Source organism: Pseudophryne corroboree, chromosome 4 (genome assembly GCF_028390025.1).
Source record: "Pseudophryne corroboree isolate aPseCor3 chromosome 4, aPseCor3.hap2, whole genome shotgun sequence".
NCBI lineage: Eukaryota > Metazoa > Chordata > Amphibia > Anura > Myobatrachidae > Pseudophryne > Pseudophryne corroboree.
Window position 1 is genome coordinate 799,304,129 of NC_086447.1, and position 25,935 is coordinate 799,330,063.

Consider the following 25,935-nt stretch of genomic DNA (forward strand, 5'->3'; position numbering starts at 1 on the left):
TAGGTGTGCTTCTACTGTTTTTACCATTATATATTTTTATTATTATTCAATGTTTTCAATTGTGAAACACTGTTATTAAATACTCCTTCATTCATTCACACGTTGGCTCTCCTTTTTAACCCACTAACTCCTGATAGACAGCGCAGCCGTTTTTGCCTCTTTTCTCCGTCTGTTTACCATTCCACATAGTGTGTCGGCAAGCGCAGTATCTCATGAGTTCTGAATTTTCAATTTTTTTTATTTATTGTGCTTGAGGCGCTGTGCAAGTAGTATTTTTGTTTTGTTTCTAAAGACAGAAATCTATTCATTATATCATTTATAAGATTGATATTACAGCACAATAACTATAATGTAGCCCATACACTTGTGAGATATTAGGTGCTATCCTTCGATTTCGACATCATCTGTGAGAGAAAACGAAGGTTTGTATGCACATTTTAGGTACCTTAAGAAGCGATGCGCGGACATGCCGCTCGAATGTCGCGTCTCAAGATAGTATGTGCTGCATTTAATATTTCTCGCATCGCAGTGCGATCACATGTGGTTTTAAAACCACATGCGATATATCGCACTGCGATGTGCGATGGGCACCCGCCGGGAGCGGCCTGAGGCCGCTCCCACTCGCCGGTGACATGCCGATCACATGATTACCATGCGATCTATCGCATGGTAATCACTTTGGCAGTTCAGGTGCAATTTCATTGCACCTGAACTGCCGGTGCGATGCCCCGCGGTCACGCCGCGGGGCAGCGCACAAGTGTATGGGCACCATTACAATAACTGTTGTATGTAGCTCTTTCAAAAATGTTTGATTTAGTTTTTTCTTTTGCACAAAAAATACCTTTCATCAGATATGTGTCTCATAGTCTCCAGCAACTATCTGATCTAGTTTGTGACATTTCAAGTACCACATTAATATATCATTTGAAAAATAACATTTCTCCCTGCCAGCATTAAAATGGGAAACATTTATTAAACCTGATGTGCTGATAATTTGTTTCATTCTCTAACATATACTAAAAAAAAAAGGATGAGTTTTTATGGATCATGACCTCTCAACTTTGATTTTCTCAATAAAGCTTGGCATACATCTTGCAATTATCTGGCAGATCGTCTGCCAGATCTGGCTGGTTGGAATGAAAATCTGGTAATGGATGAGAGCAAATGACAATCGACCATTTGCTCCCAAACACTAGAAAATAGATTTTTTTTAAAAACGGTCGTTCACACAAATTGGTTAAATTCGTAATTTACTAGATTTTCATTCCAACCAGCCAGATCTGGCAGACGATCTGCCAGATAACTGTATAGTATATGCCCAGTTTAACCAATAACTCACAATTGCATGGGGCTTATGTAACCGTTTATATATTTAGCAAACATGGAGACAAAAAATACTAACTTCATTTTTAGATACAAAAAGATACATATTTTGGTATATACGAAAAATAAATATTTCTGATACTTGTGGAATCTCATTATTAACCAGCAAAAGTTTATTGTATTACATGTTCATTTAGGGAAACTGAACCTGGATATCAAAACATACTATCATATACTATCTAATGCTGCAAATGACTGGGGGGGGGGGGTGTGTGTGTGTGTGTGTGTGTGTGTGTGTGTGTGTGTGTGTGTGTGTATATATACATACACACATATACACACAGAGGTTGAGTATCCTTTATCCAAAATAATATTTGCATACCATGATCAGATATCATGGTGATGGGACCCAAGTCTAAGCACAGAATGCATTTATGTTTCATATACATCTTATACACACAGCCTGAAGGTAATTTTAGCCAATATTTTTTGTAACTTTGTGCATTGAACAAAGTGTGTGTACATTCACACAATTCATGTTTCATATACACCTTATACACACAGCCTGAAGGTCATTTAATACAATCTTTTTAATAACTTTGTGTATTAAACAAAGATTGTGTACATTGAGCCATCAAAAAACAAAGGCTTCACTTTCTCACTCTCACTCAAAAAAGTCTGTATTTTGGAATATTCCGTATTTCGGAATATTTGGATATGGGATACTCAACCTGTATATATATATATATATATATATATATACACTGTATATTTATTATATATATAATAAATATGTTAACAACTGTGCAGGATTACATAAAAGTGTCCAGTCGTTAATCAATTAGCATTACTGAACATCACCACAATATCATATGTCCACACTCCAATGAAATCAGATCCTTTCAACAAAACTACAGACTGTAGTAAATTAAATGGACAGTTGGTCTCTGGATTATATTGAATTTTATTTCAGATATCATTTTAGTTTAAGTGTCCACCAAAGAATTCATAAAACTGCTTTTGTTTTTAAAATATTTTGCGGTTTAAAAAAAACTCACTGCAGGCATATTTATAAAATGAAGATAAAGATCTAATTATTCATACAACTGCCATGATCAAATATATTTTAACATTTTTGCACAAACTGTACCTGCGCATTAAAAATGTAAAGATTTCTAGAAGGAGCATTTTTTGTGTATGTGGCTGCAAATTTTTACTAACAAGAAAATACATTACAGAATTTATACATAAAGAGTGATACAGGTTTAATAAGGATAGCTCATAAAACTAGATTACAGTAAGTATCTAATTAGAGATTTATGTAGGGTATTTTTTTTATTACTATTTACAAAACTGAGGAAAAAATGAAATAATTCCACAAATATACACACAAAATTATAGAATACAAAGTAGATATTGCTTAATATTTTGCTTTTAATTTGTAACTCAAACTACTACATTTTAAAACCACTAAAATATAAATTCAAATAATAACTTACACTAAATAAATAACACACATAAAGAATAAAGATTTTGACACATCTGTATTAATTAGAAAGCAATGCAGCTACTCCAAAAATGATGGATTACCAAGATTAAATAGTCAGCACTGCCTTACCTGGTACATTCCAACACCAATGTGTTTGGGTTCAATTTTCACAAGCTCAGCTAATGGATCTTGTACACGTCTTGCTATGGAAACTAAAAAACAGAAAAGAATAACAAATGCGGTTTTATGCGAAAGTCAGTACCATATAATTACAGCAGTTTGTGATTTCCAACTTCGGACTACTTAATGTAATTTCACTGTAGGAGTTTATTCTAAGCAGTCAAATATTTGGGAATTACCTCCTTTGTCTAAAAAAAAAAAAAAAATTGTATAGAAAAATGTAAGGTCCTATTATATAGTAAATGTGTTTAAACAAACAAAAAACACACCAACCTGAAACTATTTAAAACTTAATTGGTCTATTATATGTAGCACACTACATACAGCTTTTGTGACTGTAGCATATAATGTAAATATATGTAGTCTCTACTTGAGAGTAAACATTGTATTTAATCTTGATTTCTTATGCATTTTATAGATAAGCATCCAGTGCAATTTAAAAACATTAAATAAACCAAACAAATATCATCCACTGTTGATAAAATGCTCTCAATATTCCACTGAACATCACTAAAATTAGCAATTTTAATCAAAGTTTTTTTGTGGCAATAGGTCAATATAATAAATGATAAACTGCATTTCCTCATCCGGTTGTTACTATGATACCTCTAGGGTCTATGTAGGCTATATTTGTATCAAGGCCAAGGGGCATATGTAATAGGGTCCGAATTTGTCGGAAGTGCGGGATGCCGGCTGATCTCTTAGTTTTTTTAAAATGCGGCAATCATTTACAAGGCATGGTTTTGCCATGTAAATGATTGGCGCGCTAAAACAAATCTCAGAGATCGTCCTGTATCCCGCACCTCCGGCAAACTCGGACACTATTACATATGCCCTCAAATCTCTGTAAGCTTTCGGCACATACTGGTCTGGCCATAAGAGACCTTGCAAAGCCCATTGACCGTAAATACATAATTAGCTTCTACATTCAAGATAACAGATTCAGTCTTTACTGTATGTCTATCAAATCACTAAGACTTGGTGACATTATTGCATGAGCAACAAATATAACAGGAGTGGCCGTGAATGTGGGTATACAGTTGGTCATTTCTGGGCAGTTTGTGGCCACAGCTTATTTTATCCAGATTTTGCTTTTCAAAATGTTGGGAGGGATGATCTTGTGAACTGACCTATACTCTGCTCATCAACTCTCCAGCAGCTAAGTTATGGCACAATGACATCACTAGCACCTGAAGGAAAATGATGTGCCCCGCTCAGCACACATCTCTCCCCCCACTCAGCACAGCGCGATGTGTGCTGAGCGTGCAGAGGGAGCGACCCGCTAGATTGGCCTGCATGGCAGGCCAATCTAGCACCAGCGATAGCGATGCGCGGGGCTGCGCATTGCTATCGCTGTAAGGGGTAAACACTGAGAGATCACTGCTTAAAATCTAAGAAATCTAGTCAGATTGCTTAGATTTTAAGCAGCGATCGCTCCGTGAGTACCCCCCTTTAGATTTGGGTGGGTTATTTTGTTTCTGTGCAGGGTAAATACTGGCTGCTTTATTTTTACACTGCAATTTAGATTTCAGTTTGAACACACCCCACCCAAATCTAACTCTCTCTGCACATGTTATATCTGCCCCCCCTGCAGTGCACATGGTTTTGCCCAATTGCTAACAAATTTGCTGCTGCGATCAACTCTGAATTAGGCCCAATTTCACTACCTCCTCAGTGAATTGAATGGCAACTTGCTCAGTGATCTCACTATCTTGAAGGGGGCAGAAATTCTGGGCTACTTTCCCAAGAATATTGGTGCGTCTCACGGAATGCCTACTTCAATTATATGTGGGCAACAGGTATGCTTAACAAGATATGTTAGCAGGATTATATTAACAAGACTAGTTAAGACTCAAGGGATATTTGTTACATTTAAAGCAGTGGAACCTTTCAAATATTTGATGGTTTGTGTGATATCAAAACAAAGTATTAAACAAGCAATTCCCCCCAATTTAGACATCATTTTACAATACACTACAGGGAACTGAAAATCATATTTACTTAGCAATCCTTCTCTTACAATTTGTTAGGCTTGGGATAGAGACAGTTTAAAATATTTTATTTCAATAATTCATTGTAGTTTCTTTTTCATTCTCAGACCAGAACGCTTCTGTCCCACTAAGAAAATGAAAATGTACTTAGCTCAAAGACATTCAGGCTATGTAAAAAGCTTTGGACTTCGGAAACACATGAAGCCCATTTCTACACGAACATATCACCAAAATAATTGTTGTCTCTTTTTTTGCTAACGAATTCTGCTAAGAGTGCTGGAAAACCATCCAAGAACTAATGTCGTCAACAGGTCGACAATAACAATGTTGACAGTTATGATATCAATACAGGATGTTAGTAAATGAGTTTGAAATGTATCCTATTCAACATGTGTTGATGGCTGTAACTGCACTTACGGACAGTAGCGTATCTAGGAATTCGGTTGCTCTGGCAAAGAGAAGGACATCACTTGTGCTATACTTCTGTGCAACAACAACACGAAGGTTATGGACAGAACTCAGAGTCTGAAGCTTGGACCAAAAGGCAAGGTTGGAGTAATCTGCAGAAAGTCTACCCTGCCTTGGGCAGCAATGTTCCCCCCAAGAGTTAAAATTTGAGGGAGGGTGAACAGGGAGGTCCAAGCCCCCCAGCCTTAACCAGCACCCCTGGGTGGCCAACCGGTAGTTACAGATCTGCTTACATCCAATTTGGCCACTTATGTGTGTGACTACCTTGGACTCAATCATGCAGCACTTGGGCAGAGCACGTTTTGGATACACGTAGATAATATTTGCATAGCACTATTTTAAACTGAGCTTTTTGCCCTCTATCAGATCTCCTTAACATTAGTCGATTTCAGGCTGGTCTATAATTACAAAATGTGCATGATCGCAGACTACTGAGGGTTATATATTTTTAGGTGTAAGTGTTCCTGCTCAGTTGTGGTTCAACATTAAACAATCTTGTTTAACGCACGATTACAATAAAAGAGGTTATGAGCAAGTTTTTTTTTCTTCTTACATCTGTTCGCCTAACTTTGTTATTCCATGTATCGTCATTGTAAAGCTAACAAAGGCATGAGAGGAACATAAAAATGTGTGAACAAACCCTTTAAGCGATTGTAGGAATGTAATATTGCTTATAAAATATCAGGGACTGAAGAGCCATTTTCCTAACTTAATTCTTCATACTTCCTGTACGTAGGCCATTTTATAACAAATCCAATTTAAACAAATAAGAGTCTTGTCACGTATTGGAATTCATGATTAATAAAGTGTTCCATTAAAGAAATCCCTGTGTGCAATATCTGTTCTAATCCAAAACTAAGAGCTTCGTAAAATATTTGGAAAAATCAATAAATAAGCAAGTAACCAGGAACTTTTACACTTTCCTCCTATTGTATGAGCAACTTTTTAGTTTACAGCAGTTTTTATGTGGAGTCTACTGCCCGTCAGTCCTTAGTGTGTCAATGCATTGTAACTATAGGGGAACATATGGATTGTTATAAACTTTACCAGATGTAAGATGATGTTAGATTAAGTTATTTAGTGTGTGCTACATGATTTTAGATTACGTTAAATTAGCATGTTTGGAAGGAGCACAGAGTAATGTGAGCAGTTCCAGCTCATGCAATCTGGCTAAGCTCTTTAACCCTGTAAGTTGAACTGAAAAAAATAAAAAAATGTCCTTGTCTACTTATGAATCCTGGTAACCACCAATGGGAGAAGTTGTTAGAGAGCAGTCTTCTATTCTGGTGCGCGGGGGAGGGGGGGGGGGGGGATTTTTTCTTATAAGGTTCTTAAAACACCGGGAACGAAAACATTTGCACACGTTCTTTGTTAGAGCATGATGAATTAAACAGACTGAGGGTCGGCGCCAGCCCCAATACACATACTTAATTCTACAGTAAAACTCACCTGTGTTATTGCGCAATATTTATATATCACACAGCTTCTATAACATTACTGTCATCTCCCTTCCAACCCCCCCCCCCCAAAAAAAAAATAACAAATAACCTTCCTGTATTGATTGCTCTGACATTAATTAGAACGAAAAGAACATAATGTGCGATTCATTTAAAAAAAATGTTACAACCATTGGGAAGACTAAACACTCATACAGTTTACTGTCCAATGTAAAAACCTGGTGGCATATATTTTCTTCAATGCTGCTGTGAGGATATGAGGTAGAGGCTAAAACTGTATTTGTGGTGTTTCATTCTTTGTGGCGATTAATGTAGTTTTTATTCCTTCTGTTCTATTGTCTCTCTGGCTTGTGTCCACTATTCCTCCATGTGCGTGTTAGTTCATAGGACTAAAACTATTGCATTAACCTGTATATTCTATACTTGTAAACTTACTCCGGTAAATACAGGTGTGCGGTGACCTGGCACATAGTACTGTCATGCTGCGGTTTTACGTTAGGATGCCATTCTGTGTATGAGGTTACAAGTTATTTATTGATAATCTTGCTTAACCCATCTGTTATCCTTATTTGGTTGCACAGGAAGTAAACATGAGTTAAAGGTATTCTCTCACTGAAGATGCACCTCCACAGGGGACAATCAGGACTTAAACCTATAGATTGTAAGCTTGCGAGCAGGGCCTTCCTACCGCTATGTCTGTATTTGCCCTGTTTTGTTCTAATTTTAAAGCGCAACGGAATATGCTGCGCTATATAAGAAACTGCGAATAAATAATAAGAATTTACTTACCGATAATTCTATTTCTCGGAGTCCGTAGTGGATGCTGGGGTTCCTGAAAGGACCATGGGGAATAGCGGCTCCGCAGGAGACAGGGCACAAAAAAGTAAAGCTTTACTAGGTCAGGTGGTGTGCACTGGCTCCTCCCCCTATGACCCTCCTCCAGACTCCAGTTAGGTACTGTGCCCGGACGAGCATACACAATAAGGGAGGCATTTTGAATCCCGGGTAAGACTCATACCAGCCACACCAATCACACCGTACAACTTGTGATCTAAACCCAGTTAACAGTATGACAACAGAAAGGGCCTCTTAAAGATGGCTCCTTAACAATAACCCGAATTAGTTAACAATAACTATGTACAAGTATTGCAGATAATCCGCACTTGGGATGGGCGCCCAGCATCCACTACGGACTCCGAGAAATAGAATTATCGGTAAGTAAATTCTTATTTTCTCTATCGTCCTAAGTGGATGCTGGGGTTCCTGAAAGGACCATGGGGATTATACCAAAGCTCCCAAACGGGCGGGAGAGTGCGGATGACTCTGCAGCACCGAATGAGAGAACTCCAGGTCCTCCTTTGCCAGGGTATCAAATTTGTAAAATTTTACAAACGTGTTCTCCCCCGACCACGTAGCTGCTCGGCAGAGTTGTAATGCCGAGACCCCTCGGGCAGCCGCCCAAGATGAGCCCACCTTCCTTGTGGAGTGGGCTTTTACAGTTTTAGGCTGTGGCAGGCCTGCCACAGAATGTGCAAGTTGAATTGTGTTACAAATCCAACGAGCAATCGACTGCTTAGAAGCAGGTGCGCCCAACTTGTTGGGTGCATACAATATAAACAGCGAGTCAGATTTTCTGACTCCAGCCGTCCTTGCAATGTATATTTTTAAGGCTCTGACAACGTCCAACAACTTGGAGTCCTCCAAGTCGCTAGTGGCCGCAGGCACCACAATAGGTTGGTTCAGATGAAATGCTGATACCACTTTAGGGAGAAAATGCGGACGAGTCCGCAGTTCTGCCCTATCCGAATGGAAGATTAGATAAGGACTTTTATAAGATAAAGCCGCCAATTCAGATACTCTCCTGGCAGAGGCCAGGGCTAGTAACATAGTCACTTTCAATGTGAGATATTTCAAATCCACCTTTTTCAATGGTTCAAACCAATGGGATTTGAGGAAATCTAAAACTACATTTAGATCCCACGGTGCCACCGGAGGCACCACAGGAGGCTGTATATGCAGTACTCCCTTGACAAAAGTCTGGACCTCAGGGACAGAGGCCAATTCTTTCTGGAAGAATATTGACAGGGCCGAAATTTGAACCTTAATGGATCCCAATTTGAGACCCATAGATAATCCTGATTGCAGGAAATGTAGGAAACGACCCAGTTGGAATTCCTCCGTCGGAACCCTCCGATCCTCGCACCACGCTACATATTTTCGCCAAATGCGGTGATAATGTTTCACGGTGACTTCCTTCCGTGCCTTAATCAAGGTAGGAATGACTTCTTCTGGAATGCCTTTCCCTTTTAGGATCTGGCGTTCAACCGCCATGCCGTCAAACGCAGCCGCGGTAAGTCTTGAAAAAGACAGGGACCCTGCTGTAGCAGGTCCCTTCTCAGAGGTAGAGGCCACGGTTCGTCCGTGAGCATCTCTTGAAGTTCCGGATACCAAGTCCTTCTCGGCCAATCCGGAACCACTAGTATTGTTCTTACTCTTCTTTGCCGTATGATCTTCAATACCTTTGGTATGAGCGGCAGAGGAGGAAACACATACACTGACTGGTACACCCAAGGAGTTACCAGTGCGTCCACAGCTATTGCCTGTGGATCTCTTGACCTGGCGCAATATTTGTCCAGTTTCTTGTTGAGGCGAGACGCCATCATGTCTACAATTGGTCTTTCCCAACGGTCTATTAACATGTTGAAGACTTCTGGATGTAGACCCCACTCTCCCGGATGAAGATCGTGTCTGCTGAGGAAGTCTGCTTCCCAGTTGTCCACGCCCGGGATGAACACTGCTGACAGTGCTATCACGTGATTCTCCGCCCAGCGAAGAATCTTGGCAGCTTCTGCCATTGCACTCCTGCTTCTTGTGCCGCCCTGCCTGTTTACATGGGCGACCGCCGTGATGTTGTCCGACTGAATCAACACCGGCTTTCCTTGCAGGAGAAGTTCCGCCTGGCTTAGAGCATTGTAGATTGCTCTTAGTTCCAGAATGTTTATGTGAAGAGACTTTTCCAGACTCGTCCATACTCCCTGGAAGTTTCTTCCTTGTGTGACTGCTCCCCAGCCTCTCAGGCTGGCGTCCGTGGTCACCAGGATCCAATCCTGAATGCCGAATCTGCGGCCTTCTAATAGGTGAGCCTTCTGCAACCACCACAGAAGTGACACCCTTGTCTTTGGTGACAGGGTTATTCGCAGGTGCATCTGCAGATGCGACCCTGACCATTTGTCCAACAGATCCCTTTGGAATATTCTTGCATGGAATCTGCCGAATGGAATTGCTTCGTAAGAAGCCACCATTTTTCCCAGGACTCTTGTGCATTGATGTACTGACACTTTTCCTGGTTTTAGGAGGTTCCTGACCAGATCGGATAACTCCTTGGCTTTTTCCTCTGGAAGGAAAACCTTTTTCTGAACCGTGTCCAGAATCATTCCTAGGAACAGCAGACGAGTTGTCGGGATTAAATGGGATTTTGGAATATTCAGAATCCACCCGTGTTGTCTTAGCACCTCTTGAGATAGTGCTAAAGCTGTCTCCAGCTGTTCTCTGGACCTTGCCCTTATTAGGAGATCGTCCAAGTATGGGATAACTAATACGCCTTTTCTTCGAAGAAGAATCATCATCTCGGCCATTACCTTGGTAAAGACCCGAGGCGCCGTGGACAATCCGAACGGCAGCGTCTGAAACTGATAGTGACAGTTTTGAACAATGAACCTGAGGTACCCCTGGTGTGCGGGGTAAATCGGAACGTGTAGATACGCATCCTTGATGTCCAAGGATACCATAAAGTCCCCTTCTTCCAGGTTCGCTATCACTGCTCTGAGTGACTCCATCTTGAACTTGAACTTTTTTATGTAGAGGTTCAAGGACTTCAGATTTAGAATAGGCCTTACCGAGCCATCCGGCTTCGGTACCACAAATAGAGTGGAATAATACCCCTTTCCTTGTTGTAATAGGGGTACTTTGACTATCACCTGCTGAGCGTACAGCTTGTGAATGGCTTCCAACACCCTCTCCCTTTCGGAAGAGACGGTTGGTAAGGCAGACTTCAGGAAACGATGAGGAGGATCCGTCTCTAATTCCAACCTGTACCCCTGAGATATTATCTGCAGGATCCAGGGGTCTACCTGCGAGTGAGCCCACTGCGCGCTGTAATTTTTGAGACGGCCCCCCACTGTCCCCGAGTCCGCTTGAGAGGCCCCAGCGTCATGCTGAGGTTTTTGCAGGAGCCTGGGAGGGCTTCTGTTCCTGGGAAGGAGCTGCCTGTTGGTGTCTCTTCCCTCTTCCTCTGCCTCGTGGCAGGTACGACAAGCCCTTTGCTCTCTTATTTTTGTAGGAGCGAAAAGGCTGCGGTTGAAAGGTCGGTGCCTTTCTCTGTTGGGGAGTGACTTGAGGTAAAAAAGTGGATTTCCCGGCAGTAGCCGTGGCCACCAAGTCTGATAGACCAACTCCAAATAACTCCTCCCCTTTATACGGCAAAACCTCCATGTGACGTTTTGAATCCGCATCGCCTGTCCACTGTCGTGTCCATAAGGCTCTTCTGGCTGAAATGGACATAGCACTCACCCGAGATGCCAGTGTGCAAATATCCCTCTGTGCATCACGCATATAGATAAATGCATCCTTTATTTGTTCTAACGACAGTAAAACATTGTCCCTATCTAGGGTATCAATATTTTCAATCAGGGATTCTGACCAAACTACTCCAGCACTGCACATCCAGGCAGTTGCTATAGCTGGTCGTAGTATAACACCTGCATGTGTGTATATATTCTTTTGAATAACTTCCATCTTTCTATCTGATGGATCCTTAAGTGCGGCCGTCTCAGGAGAGGGTAACGCCACTTGTTTGGATAAGCGTGTGAGCGCCTTGTCCACCTTAGGGGGTGTTTCCCAGCGCGCCCTAACCTCTGGCGGGAAAGGGTATAATGCCAATAACTTTTTTGAAATTATCAACTTTTTATCAGGAGCAACCCACGCTTCATCACACACGTCATTTAATTCTTCTGATTCAGGAAAAACTGTTTGTAGTTTTTTCACACCATACATAATACCCTGTTTTACGGTATCTGTAGTATCAGCTAAATGTAACGTCTCCTTCATTGCCAAAATCATATAACGTGTGGCCCTACTGGAAAATACGTTTGAATTTCTACCGTCGTCACTGGAATCAGTGCCCGTGTCTGGGTCTGTGTCGACCGACTGAGGCAAAGGGCGTTTTACAGCCCCTGACGGTGTTTGAGGCGCCTGGACAGGCATTAATTGATTGTCCGGCCGCCTCATGTCCTCAACTGACTGTTTAAGGGAAGATAAACCATCACGTAATTCCACAAATAAAGGCATCCATTCTGGTGTCGACCCCCTGGGGGGTGACATCTGCATATTTGGCAATTGCTCCGCCTCCACACCAATATCGTCCTCATACATGTCGACACCACGTACCGACACACACCGCAAACTCACAGGGAATGCTCTAATGAAGACAGGACCCACTAGCCCTTTTGGGGAGACAGAGGGAGAGTCTGCCAGCACACACCACAAAGCGCTATATATACAAGGGATATCCTTATATTAAGTGCTCCCTTATAGCTGCTTTAATATATATATATATAGCCATTAATGTGCCCCCCCTCTCTGTTTTACCCTGTTTCTGTAGTGCAGTGCAGGGGAGAGACCTGGGAGCCGTTCTGACCAGCGGAGCTGTGACAGAAAATGGCGCCGTGTGCTGAGGAGATAGGCCCCGCCCCTTTTTCGGCGGGTTCTTCTCCCGCTATTTTTCCAGTCAGGCAGGGGTTAAATATCTCCATATAGCCCCTATGGGCTATATGTGAGGTATTTTTAGCCTTGTATAAGGTTTATATTTGCCTCTCAGAGCGCCCCCCCCCAGCGCTCTGCACCCTCAGTGACTGCCCAGTGAAGTGTGCTGAGAGGAAAATGGCGCACAGCTGCAGTGCTGTGCGCTACCTTATGAAGACTGAGGAGTCTTCAGCCGCCGGTTTCCGGACCTCTTCACGCTTCAGCATCTGCAAGGGGGTCGGCGGCGCGGCTCCGGGACCGGACTCCACGGCTGGGCCTGTGTTCGATCCCTCTGGAGCTAATGGTGTCCAGTAGCCAAGCAGCAAATCCACTCTGCATGCAGGTGAGTTTACTACTTTCCCCCTAAGTCCCACGTTGCAGTGATCCTGTTGCCAGCAGGACTCACTGTAAAGAAAAAAACCTAAACTAAACTTTCTCTAAGCAGCTCTTTAGGAGAGCCACCTAGATTGCACCCTTCTCGTTCGGGCACAAAATCTAACTGGAGTCTGGAGGAGGGTCATAGGGGGAGGAGCCAGTGCACACCACCTGACCTAGTAAAGCTTTACTTTTTTGTGCCCTGTCTCCTGCGGAGCCGCTATTCCCCATGGTCCTTTCAGGAACCCCAGCATCCACTTAGGACGATAGAGAAAAAATAAATACATAAACCAATTTCCCTGTCATTGTTCCTTCTGTTTACTTTCCTTTGTTAAAATCTGGCCTCTGACAGACAACTCGGAACCTGACCCAGCATGTGGTCAGCAGGAGAAGGCCAGCTGTGGGAGGAAGGAGGGAGATACATGAAATGGGATCCCACCAATCAGGAACCTGTGTATCCTCCCCAGGTGAGCACGGCATCATGGGCATTTGGAAGGTTTTATAAGAGGTTGCGCAGGTCAGCTCCTCATATTAGTCGCAGGACTTTGGATAAGGGGTGATTATCTGCCAAGGTACCTAATCTGATATCACTGCTGTGTGGACTCAGTGATAGTTCTGCTGTATGGACCTGTTTATGTGTAACTTCTGTGTGGAATTGCTGTGGACCTAAATCCTCTACTGGGACTTACTCTCTGGACCGCTACATGCATATTGTTTCTTGGCTATATTTACCTCTTTTTCCTGTGAATTATCTACAGCGTGCGGTGAGAAATAAAACATAACTTTGGTTTCATCGGCTCTGTGTCCGAGTGATTAGAAGAACCCCGTATCCTCACAGCTGCATTTTATGAAACAGATTTCTTGAGTCTGCTTAATGACACAAATGTTTCTTAGTATAAATCAATTAAAGTAGTGCTGTTCTCTAAAGTATTTGAAGCATAATAACTGCATTAAAAATATATATTGTAGTCATTGTAAAATGAGCATTCATATCAGTGAGTCCTCTTTACATTGGTATATCCTGAACAGATGTTTGCATGCAATTCTATTGCAATACGTAATGAATGGTAGAAATACCAACCAAAAGGAAAGGCCCATTGGATATGATCAAAAAAATATCTAATCTAATGCATTTTAAATACATGTATTTAATATATATGACAATGAAACACACTAAAAAAAAAACACTGTTCTGCCATATGGTGTCATTTAACAAATAAATTATAATTTAAAAAAAAAACCAATATTGAGCAGGGATAGTCTCAAGTGGGTGGATAGTAAAAGGAGATAAGATTGTCGAAAAAAAAAAGAAAAGAAATCTCCCCCAAATAAAATTATATGTGAAAAAAAAAACATTAAAAAAAATCATTAAAATAATTATGCGAGGGAAGTAGAGATGCCACAGAAGACTGTATAAAAACATGAAATCAGTCATTGAGTCTGGTTTTGTTCTTGGAGTTAATAAAAATGTTTGCATATTACAAAATAATAATGATTGGCTTTTACTGATAAAGAATCCTTGAATGTCCTCTGAAATCTTGTTAACATTTAAAAAATTAACTGGAGAAATGTGATTTCAGATGTACAGTAAACAAAAAATAAGATTTTAAACCTACCGGTAAATCTTATTCTCCTAGTCCGTAGAGGATGCTGGGGACTCCGTAAGGACCATGGGGTATAGACGGGCTCCGCAGGAGACATGGGCACTAAAAAGAACTTTAGATGGGTGTGCACTGGCTCCTCCCTCTATGCCCCTCCTCCAGACCTCAGTTAGAGAACTGTGCCCAGAGGAGACGGACAGTACGAGGAAAGGATTTTTGTTAATCTAAGGGCAAGATTCATACCAACCCACACCATCCACACCGTATAACCTGGAATATACGCAACCAGTCAACAGTATGAACAAAAACAGCATCAGCCAAAGACCGATCTCAACTGTAACATAACCCTTATGTAAGCAATAACTATATAAAAGCCTTGCGGAAATACGTCCGCACTGGGACGGGCGCCCAGCATCCACTACGGACTAGGAGAAAAAGATTTACCGGTAGGTTTAAAATCTTATTTTCTCTTACGTCCTAGAGGATGCTGGGGACTCCGTAAGGACCATGGGGATTATACCAAAGCTCCAGACCGGGCGGGAGAGTGTGGATGACTCTGCAGCACCGATTGAGCAAACATGAGGTCCTCATCAGCCAGGGTATCAAACCTGTAGAATTTTGCAAAAGTGTTTGAACCCGACCAAGTCGCCGCTCGGCAAAGCTGTAATGCCGAGACGCCTCGGGCAGAGGCCCAAGAAGAGCCCACCATCCTAGTGGAATGGGCTTTTACTGAATTTGGTAACGGCAATCCAGCCGTAGAATGAGCCTGCTGAATCTTGTTACAGATCCAGCGAGCAATAGTCTGCTTAGAAGCAGGAGCGCCAACCTTGTTCGCTGCATACATGATAAACAGTGCCTCTGTTTTCCTAACCCGAGGCGTCCTGGCTACATACATTTTTAAGGCCCTGACTACATCAAGGGACTTGGAATCCACCAAGTCATCAGTAGCCACAGGTACCACAATAGGTTGGTTCATATGAAACGATGAAACCACTTTAGGCAAAAATTGAGGACGAGTACTTAATTCCGCTCTATCCACATGGAAAATCAGATATCGGCTTTTGTGAGACAAAGCCGCCAATTCGGACACCCGCCTTGCAGATGCCAAGGCCAACAACATGACCACCTTCCAAGTGAGAAATTTTAATTCAACCGTTTGAAGAGGTTCAAACCAGTGAGATTTTAGGAACTGTAACACCACGTTAAGGTCCCATGGTGCCACTGGAGGCACAAAAGGAGGCTGTATGTGCAGCACTCCCTTTACAAAAGTCTGGACTTCTGGGAGAGAAGCCAATTCCTTCTGAAAGAAAATTGATAGGGCTAAAATCTGTACCTTAATGGAGCCTAATTTTAGGCCCATATCCACTCCTGTCTGTAGAAAGTGGAGAAAACGGCCCAGATGGAATTCCTCAGTAGGAGCATTCTTGGCTTCACACCAAGATACATACTTTCTCCAGATACGGTGATAATGTTTCGCCGTCACCTCCTTCCTAGCCTTTATCAGAGTAGGGATGACTTCTTCTGGAATGCCTTTCCCAGCTAGGATTCGGTGTTAAACCGCCATGCCGTCAAATGTAACCGCGATAAGTCTTGGAACACGCAGGGCCCCTGTTGCAACAGGTCCTCTCTGAGAGGAATAGGTCACGGATCTTCTGTGAGCATTTCCTGAAGATCTGAATACCAGGCCCTTCGAGGCCAATCTGGAACAATGAGTATTGTCCGCACGCTTTTTCGTCTTATGATTCTCAATATCTTTGAGATAAGTGGAAGAGGAGGGACCACACAGACCGACTGAAACACCCACGGTGTCACCAGGGCGTCTACTGCTGCTTGACCTGGCACAATACCTCCGAAGCATCTTGTTGAGGCGTGACGCCATCATGTCTATTTGAGGAAGTCCCCAATGACTTGTTATCTCTGCAAAAACTTCTTGATGAAGTCCCCACTCTCCTGGATGGAGATCGTGTCTGCTGAGGAAGTCTGCTTCGCAGTTGTCCACTCCCGGAATGAAGACCGCTGCCAACGCGCTTACGTGATTTTCCGCCCAGTGAAGAATCCTGGTGGCTTCCGCCATTGCCGCTCTGCTCCTTGTCCCGCCTTGGCGGTTTACATGAGCCACGGCTGTGACGTTGTCTGATTGAATCAGAACCGGTAGGTCGTTGTATATGGCCCTCAATTCCAGCACGTTGATGTGTAGACAATCCTCCTGGCTTGACCATAGTCCCTGAAAGTTTTTTCCTTGTGTGACTGCTCCCCATCCTCGGAGGCTCGCGTCCGTGGTCACCAGAACCCAGTTCTGAATGCCGAACCTGAGACCCTCTAGAAGGTGAGCACTCCGTAGCCACCACAGGAGAGACACTCTGGCCCTGGGGGACAGGCTTATTTTCTGATGAATTTGAAGATGGGACCCGGACCACTTGTCCAGAAGGTCCCACTGAAACGTCCTCGCATGAAACCTGCCGAAGGGGATGGCCTCGTAGGTCGCCACCATTTTCCCCAGTACTCGAGTGTATTGATGGACTGACACTCTTTCCGGTTTTAACAGGTCTCCTACCATGTTCTGGAGTTCCTGGGCTTTTTCCATTGGGAATAAAAACCCTCTTTTGTTCCGTGTCCAGAATCATGCCTAAGAAAGATAGCCGAGTTGTTGGAACCAACTGTGACTTTGGTAGATTCAGAATCCAGCTATGTTGCTGCAGCACTCTCAGGGAGAGCGCCACGCTTTTCAGCAACTGATCTCTCGATATCACTTTTATCAGGAGATCGTCCAAGTACGGGATAATTGTGACTCCCTGCCGGCGCAGGATCACCATCATTTCCGCCATCACCTTGGTGAAAATTCTCTGGGCCGTGGAAAGCCAAAACGGCAACGTCTGAAACTGGTAATGACAGTCCTGTACAGCGAAGCTCCGGTACGCCTGATGAGGGGGATATATGGGGACATGAAGGTATGCGTCCTTTATGTCCAGTGACACCATAAAATCCCCCCTTTCCAGGCTGGAGATAACTGCCCGGAGCGATTCCATCTTGAATTTGAACTTTTTCAAGTACAGGTTTAGGGATTTTAAATTTAGAATGGGTCTGACCGAGCCATCCGGTTTCGGGACCACAAATAGGGTTGAATAGTACCCCTTCCCCTGTTGAAGTAGGGGAACCTTGACAACCACTTGTTGTTGACACAGTTTTTGAATTGCAGCTAAAACTATCTCCCTTTCTGGGGAAGAAGCTGGTAAAGCCGATTTGAAAAAACAGCGAGGAGGCACGTCTTCGAATTCCAGCTTGTAACCCTGGGATACAATTTCCATTGCCCAAGGATCCACGTCTGACTGAACCCAGACTTGACTGAAAAGTCGAAGACGTGCCCCCACCGGCGCAGACTCCCTCAGAGGAGCCCCAGCGTCATGCGGTGGATTTAGTAGAAGCCGGGGAGGACTTCTGCTCCTGGGAACTAGCCATAGCAGGCAGTCTTTTCCCTCTACCCTTACCTCTGGTGAGGAAGGAAGAGCCCCGACCTCTTCTGGACGTATGCGACCGAAAGGACTGCATCTGATATTGCAGCGTTTTCTATTGCTGTGGGGAAACATAAGGTAAAAAAGTAGATTTACCCGCGGTAGCTGTGGAAACCAGGTCCGCGAGACCTTCCCCAAATAAATCCTCACCTTTGTAAGGTAAAACTTCCATATGCTTCTTTGAGTCAGTATCACCCGTCCATTGGCGGGTCCACAGGGCTCGCCTAGCAGAAATCGCCATGGCGTTGGCTCTCGAACCTAGCAGACCAACGTCTCTCTGAGCGTCTCTCATATATAAGACTGCATCTTTAATGTGACCTAAGGTCAATAAAATGGTATCCCTATCCAGGGTATCAATGTCAGCTGACAAAGTATCCGTCCAAGCCGCAACAGCGCTACAAACCCAAGCCGACGCTATTGCCGGTCTGAGCAAGGCACCCGTATGTGTATAAATTGATTTTAAGGTAGTTTCCTGTCTGCGGTCAGCAGGATCTTTGAGGGCTGCCGTGTCAGGAGACGGTAGCGACACCTTTTTGGACAAGCGCGTTAATGCCTTGTCCACCCTGGGTGAGGATTCCCACCGTAACCTGTCCTGCGCAGGGAAAGGATACGCCATAAGAATTCTTTTGGGAATCTGCAGTTTCTTTTCTGGAGTTTCCCAAGCCTTTTCAAATAACGCGTTCAGCTCACGAGATGGGGGAAAGGTTACCTCAGGTTTCTTTTCCTTAAACATGTGTACCCTCTTGTCAGGGACAGAGGGGTCATCTGTGATATGTAAAACATACTTTATTGCAATAATCATATAATGAATACTTTTGGCCACCCTTGGGTGTAACCTCGCATCATCGTAGTCAGAAGACGTGTCGGTATCAGTGTCTGCTACTTGGGACAGGGGACGTTTCTGAGACCCTGAAGGGCCCTGTGACACAGTCAAAGCCATGGATTGACTCCCTGTTCTATCCCTGGACTCTGCTTTGTCCAATCTCTGATGTAATAAAGACAAATTTGCATTTAAAACATTCAACATATCCAACCAATCAGGTGTCGGCGTTGCCGACGGAGAAACCACAATCATCTGCTCCACCTCCTCCTTAGATGAGCCTTCCGCTTCAGACATGCCGACACACGCGTACCGACACTCCCACACACTCTGGGATATATCTATATGGAGACAGTTCCCCAATAAGGCCCTTTGGAGAGGCAGAGAGAGAGTATGCCAGCACACACCCAGCGCCAACTGACACTGGAAACAAAATTTGCAGATAAAACAGCACTTTTATATAAATACATATATATATATATATATATATATATATATATATACACACACACACTCACTGCGCCAATTAAAAGTGCCCCCCCCCTCTTTTTTGCCCTCTGTCACCGTGTTCAGCAGGGGGAGTCCGGGGAGCCAGCTTCTCTGCAGTGTGCTGTGGAGAAAATGGCGCTGGTTAGTGCTGGAGGATCAAGCTCCGCCCCCTCAGCGGCGGGCTTCGGTCCCGCTCAAATTTCCAATACTGGCGGGGGATTATATAATATACTGCCTCCGCAGCCTATATATATATATATATATATATATATATATATGTGTTAGCTAGTCCCTAGAGGTTTATTATTGCTGCCCAGGGTGCCCCCCCTGCGCCCTGCACCCTTCCGTGCCCGCTGTGTGTGTTGTATGTGGGAGCAATGGCGCGCGTGGAGAAAAATGGCGCTGGTTAGTGCTGGAGGATCAAGTCACGCCCCCTCGACGGCGGGCTTCGGTCCCGCTCAATTTCTTTATACTGGCGGGGGTTTTATAATATATATCTATATTGCCTCAGCAGTATCTAATATCTGTGCCAGTGCTGTTTATGAGGTAATAATTGCTGCCCAGGGCGCCCCCCCCTGCGCCCTGCACCCATACAGTGCTGTGTGTGTGTGTGTGTGTGTGTGTGTGTGTGTGTGTGTGTGTTGGGAGCAATGGCGCGCAGCGTTACCTCAGAGAAAATCTGAAGTCTTCTGCCGCCTTGAAGTCTTCTTTCTTCTTATAATCACCCGGCTTCTATCTTCCGGCTCTGTGAGGAGGACGGCGGCGCGGCTCTGGGACAAACGGCGAGGGTGAGACCTGCGTTTCGACCCTCTGGAGCTAATGGTGTCCAGTAGCCTAAGAAGCAGAGCCTATCATTTAAGTAGGTTTGCTTCTCTCCCCTCAGTCCCACGATGCAGGGAGCCTGTTGCCAGCAGTGCTCCCTGAAAATAAAAAACCTAACAAAATTATTTTTCAGAGAAACTCAGGAGAGCTCCCCTGTTGTGCACCCAGTCTCCCCTGGGCACAGGATCTAACTGAGGTCTGGAGGAGGGGCATAGAGGGAGGAGCCAGTGCACACCCATCTAAAGTTCTTTATAGTGCCCATGTCTCCTGCGGAGCCCGTCTATACCCCATGGTCCTTACGGAGTCCCCAGCATCCTTTAGGACGTAAGAGAAAAAAAGTATAAGGCTGGGGCCACACATAGCGGCCAAGTGGGTCCCGTTCAGCGGGACCCGCTTGGCCGCAAGAAGACTGCACATGGGCGCCTATGCAGGCACCCACACATGTGCGGCAGTCCCGCTCCCGCCAGATCCAACCACAACCAGATGACAGGACGGTGGGATTTCAATGAACTCGTGTGCACACGAACCTCCCCTCCCGGCCAAGCCGCTTGGCTGCTATGTGTGGCCCCAACCTAAGGTAGCAACCTATTCACAAATGTGTTACGAAATATAATTGGTAAAAAGCTGTTTTTTTTAACACATACGTTTCCAAATTGGCATTTAGATTTGTTACTTATTTATAAAAAAATTTGTTAAAGGAAAAACATTTTAAAATATACTCTGCATACTTTATGATCACTTTTTAAATGTAATCTATTTAAATGTTTTTATTTTTAATCTGTCATTAAAGCAAGAACTGCAGCCAGCAAAGAAAGCAAAACTGGGGCATTTCTTCAGTTGGCGAATGGAATTTGTTTTTAGATAGCGCAGCACTACAGTTTTCCCGCACCAGTCTGTTAGGAAACATGGGGACTAATTCAGATCTGATCGCAGCAGCAAATTTGTTAGCTAATGGGTAAAACCATGTGCATTGCAGGGGGGGGATAAAACATGTGCAGAGAGAGTAGGATCTGGGTGGGGTGTGTTCAAACTGAAATCTAAATTGCAGTGTAAAAATGAAGCAGCCAGTATTTACCCTGCAAGGAAACAAAATAATCAACCCAAATCTAACTCTCTCTGCACATGTTATATCTGCCCCCCCCCCCCCCCCCCCCCCTGCAGTGCACATGGTTTTGCCCATTAGCTAACAAATTTGCTGCTGCAATCAGATCTGAATTAGGCCCATTATTTCAATGCTCTGTGATGCTTTCACATATGGTCATCATTCTTTCTTCTTGAAACCTGCATACAGTACACATAGGCAAGAAGAACCTGGATGAGCTCAACAGTTTAATGCTCTGATTGGCTACAGCTTGTTCCAATTCTGTCCACTTAATCTCCAGCTTGTTTACGAGTCCAATTTTCAAGAATGCATAAAGTCCGTTAATTAACCATAATCAAGAACACCTAAAACATTGGTGCAGCCAGTAACAATTTTAAGTATACTTGAATCCTCAATAAAAATAAAGGACAGTAACCGCTATGCTTGACATGATTTACCGTACTTAGCAGAAACATCCACTACAGGAATGCTACTATTTCAGTATTTGGTCAGAGGGGAATTTCAACAGTTCTTATTGTTGATATAACATACAGTGATAGTGTCAGCCACTAGACAGGTCTTAAAACATATGATCCCTACCTTTTCATTAAATATACACAGTGGCGTAACTAGAAATTTTTCTCCCCCAAGCCAAAAAATTCTTCGGCGCCCCCCCCCCCCCATACCCCCAATATTGGCACTAGCAAAGGGAGAAATAGGCGCGCGCCGCCAAAAGGGGTGTGGCTTCGTTGGAATGGGCGTGGCTTTGCGTAAATGGGCGTGGCATTGCAGGAAAAGACTACCTTATACCCCAGTTTTGCAACCTGCATGCCCAGACGTTAGCCACCACAGGAAAGAAAAATAATCCTGATTCATGCCCCTTACATTATTTGTCATTTTTCCTCCTTATAGTAATGCCCAGTATACATTATTCCACATTCTGCAATGGCCTTAGCCATTATGCCACACACAACAATGCACATGACACAATATGCACACACTGTAATGCCCCCGACACATTATGCCACACACCGTAATGCCCCCGACACATTATGACAGGAATCGCAATGCCCGTTATACATAATGCTACACACCGTATCTGTGACACAGTATGACACATACCGCAATGCCCGTTATACATTATGCCACACCGCAATGACCCCGAGACATTATACCACAATGCCCGTGATATAGTATACAACACACCGTAATGCCTGACACATTATGACACACACCGCAATGTCCGTGATACATTATGCCACACACCGTAATGCCCATTACACATTAAGTTCTACAGTAAGGCTTCTAATTACTTTTAAATTACCTGCTCGTTGCCAGGGGTTTCATGCTCTTTGTTCCATGCACGGTGCCAGGGGTTTTCATGCTCAGGGTGTCATGCTCGTTGCCAGGGGTTTCATGCACTGGGTGTCATGCTCGTTGCCAGGGGTTTCATGCACTGGGTGTCATGCTCGTTGCCAGGGGTTTCATGCACTGGGTGTCATGCTCGTTGCCAGGGGTTTCATGCACTGGCTGTCATGCTCGTTACTAGGGGGTAGTGCTTGTTGCTAGGGCTGTGCTCACAGTGCCAGATATTCCCCCACAGTGCCAGGTATATGCCCCCAGTGCCAGATATTCCCCCACAGTGCCACATATGCCCCCTCAGTGCCTGCTCCCCCCAGTGCCAGATATTCCCCCACAGTGCCAGGTATATGCCCCCAGTGCCAGATATTCCCCCACAGTGCAAGGTATATGCCCCCAGTGCCAGATAGTCCCCCACAGTGCCAGGTATATGCCCCCAGTGCCAGATAGTCCCCCACAGTGCCAGGTATATGCCCCCAGTGCCAGATATTCCCCCACAGTGCCAGGTATATGCCCCCAGTGCCAGATAGTCCCCCAAAATGCCAGGTATATGCCCCCAGTGCCAGATATTCCCCCACAGTGCCAGGTATATGCCGCCAGTGCCAGATAGTCCCCCACAGTGCCAGGTATATCCCCCAGTGCCAGATAGTCACCAACAGTGCCAGATATTCCCCCACAGTGCCAGGTATATGCCCCCAGTGCCAGATATTCCCCCACAGTGCCAGGTATATGCCCCCAGTGCCAGATAGTCCCCCACAGTGCCGGGTATATGCCCCCAGTGCCAGATATTCCCCCAAAGTGCCAGGTATATGCCCCCAGTGCCAGATAGTCCCCCACAGTGCCAGGTATATGTCCCCAGTGCCAGATAGTCCCCCACAGTGCCTGCTCCCCTCCCCATCCTTTGTGTTGGAGGGACACGGAGCGCACAGCGCGCGCCCCCCTGTGTCCCTCCTGGCTTTCCGCTGTCTAATAAAGGAAGTGCCGGTTCGTGAGCCAATCAGAGCTCACGAACGGCACTTCCTGTATTAGACAGCCGGAGAGCCAGGGAGGGACACAGGGGGGCGCGCGCTGTGCGCTCCGTGTCCCTCCTTACAGCGGCGGAGGGAAGGAGACTTGCAGATTGACATGCGGACGCTCGTCCGCATGTCAATCTGTTCTAAGTCAGTGGCGCCCCCGCAGCCCCTCGCCCCCAAGCCACCGCGAGGTCTGCGGGGGCAGTAGTTACGCCACTGAATATACAATATAAAGCTATTTAAATGCACTTTATCCCTAATACACAAAAGTATAAACCCGTCAAAGATGCTATTTTCTGGAAAAACGGTTTCCTGTATTTCTGCTTCTAACAAAATTTAAAGTACCGTATATACTCGAGTATAAGTCGACTTTTTCAGCACTTTTTTTTGTGCTGAAAAAGCCACCTCGGCTTATACTCGAGTCAGTCAGTGTGACAGGCAGAGCAGTGTGAAGGAGGGACACGGAGCGCACAGTGCGTACCTCTCCTGTGTCCCTCCTGCATCTCCGGTGGGTCTATTAAAGGAAGTACCCGTTCGTGACCTCTGATCACGAACCGGCACTTCCTTTAATAGACCCGCCGCGGCCGCCGGAGATGCAGGAGGGACACAGGAGAGGCGCGCGCTGTGCGCTCCGTGTCCCTCCTTCAGAAGACAGCGCGGGATCGACGGAGGGGTAAGTAACAGGCACTGGGAAAGCATATTTGGCACTTGGGGAGGGGGCATATCTGGCAGCATGAGGGGGCATATCTGGCAGCATGAGGGGACATATGTGGCAGCATGAGGGGCATATGTGGCAGCATGAGGGGCATATGTGGCAGCATGAGGGGCATATGTGGCAGCATGAGGGCATATCTGGCACTGTGGGGCATATTTGGCAGCATGAGGGCATATCTGGCACATCTGGCACTGTGGGGCATAGTTGGCAGCATCAGGGCATATCTGGCACATCTGGCACTGTGGGGCATATTTGGCAGCATGAGGGCATATCTGGCACTGTGGGGCATATCTGGCAGTATGAGGGCATATCTGGCAGTATGAGGGCATATCTGGCACTGTGGGGTTATATCTGGCACTGAGGGCTGTGTACGGATAGAGCTGCATTTCCCACCCTAGGCTTATACTCGAGTCAATAAGTTTTCCCAGGTTTTTGTGGTAGAATTAGGTGCCTCGGCTTATATTCGGGTCGACTTATACTCGAGTATATATGGTATTTCTAAAATGACATTGAAACTTAAGAACCAACAAACAGCATATATAGTAGATTTCAACTAGTACATATTATACATATATATATATATATATATATATACACACACACACACATATATATATATAGTGTAACACTGTATATATCTCCATCTCGTCCAATTCTTCAACCTCATCTCCACTCACACTATCTGTTGCATGCTCCACTCAGCCAACGACCGCCTCCTCTCCCCCAACCTGATTACTTTCTCTGCCTTTAGGACTTCTCCTGCGCTGCTCTCATCTTCTGGAATACCCTTCCACTTTCCGACTTTCACCTAGCCCCTCAGCCTTTAGGTGTTCACTAAAAAGTCACCTTTTCAGTGAAGCCTACCACACCTCCTCCTAAATCTCCACATTTTTCACCCCACACACGCTCTTTGTGTCCTCCTTGTTAGAACTGAAACTTTTGCAGGTGGGTCCCTCTCTTTTTGTTATATAACAATGCATTTTGCTGTCTGCATTGTTAACTGTATTCCCAAGTAATCCTGCATGTTCTTTTTGTTACATACAGCAAAATGGAATTTATGGCTCATTAAAAATAAATTAGAAAAGAAAACAATACAATTTTTTTTTATAAAGTTGCTCTGGAGAAATGGAATAGTGACAGAAGATGCATGTTAATGAGGGCTGAATGTATGAGCACACATTACACACCATATTACAAATACAACACAAAAACAAGGAGTATAAAAACATGACCTACAGTACATACGTGTCCTCATCAGCTGCGTCTCCTACTTACATTTGGTGGGGGGGGGGGGCTGCCGCTACCCAGGTGCATGCGCAGTCGCCCAAGTGACTGTGCATGCGCAATCCCCTGGTTTCTATGGACTGCACCAACTGCAGCCCATAGAAGGCGGATTGGGCTGTGCCAAAGGCAGGAAGTGGCTTGCTACAGAAAGCCAATTTTC

At 44.6% G+C, this 25,935-nt stretch overlaps 1 protein-coding gene across 2 annotated transcripts in view; it reads right to left on the reverse strand.

The window, feature by feature from the left end:
* SRBD1 (S1 RNA binding domain 1) overlaps positions 1-25,935 on the reverse strand; it is a 433,993-nt gene that overhangs the window by 175,864 nt on the left and 232,194 nt on the right. For both annotated transcript variants that reach the window (XM_063918379.1, XM_063918380.1), the window contains exon 17: positions 2,942-3,024. In XM_063918379.1, coding sequence (XP_063774449.1) covers positions 2,942-3,024 — 83 coding nt within the window. The remainder of the gene's footprint in view (positions 1-2,941; positions 3,025-25,935) is intronic.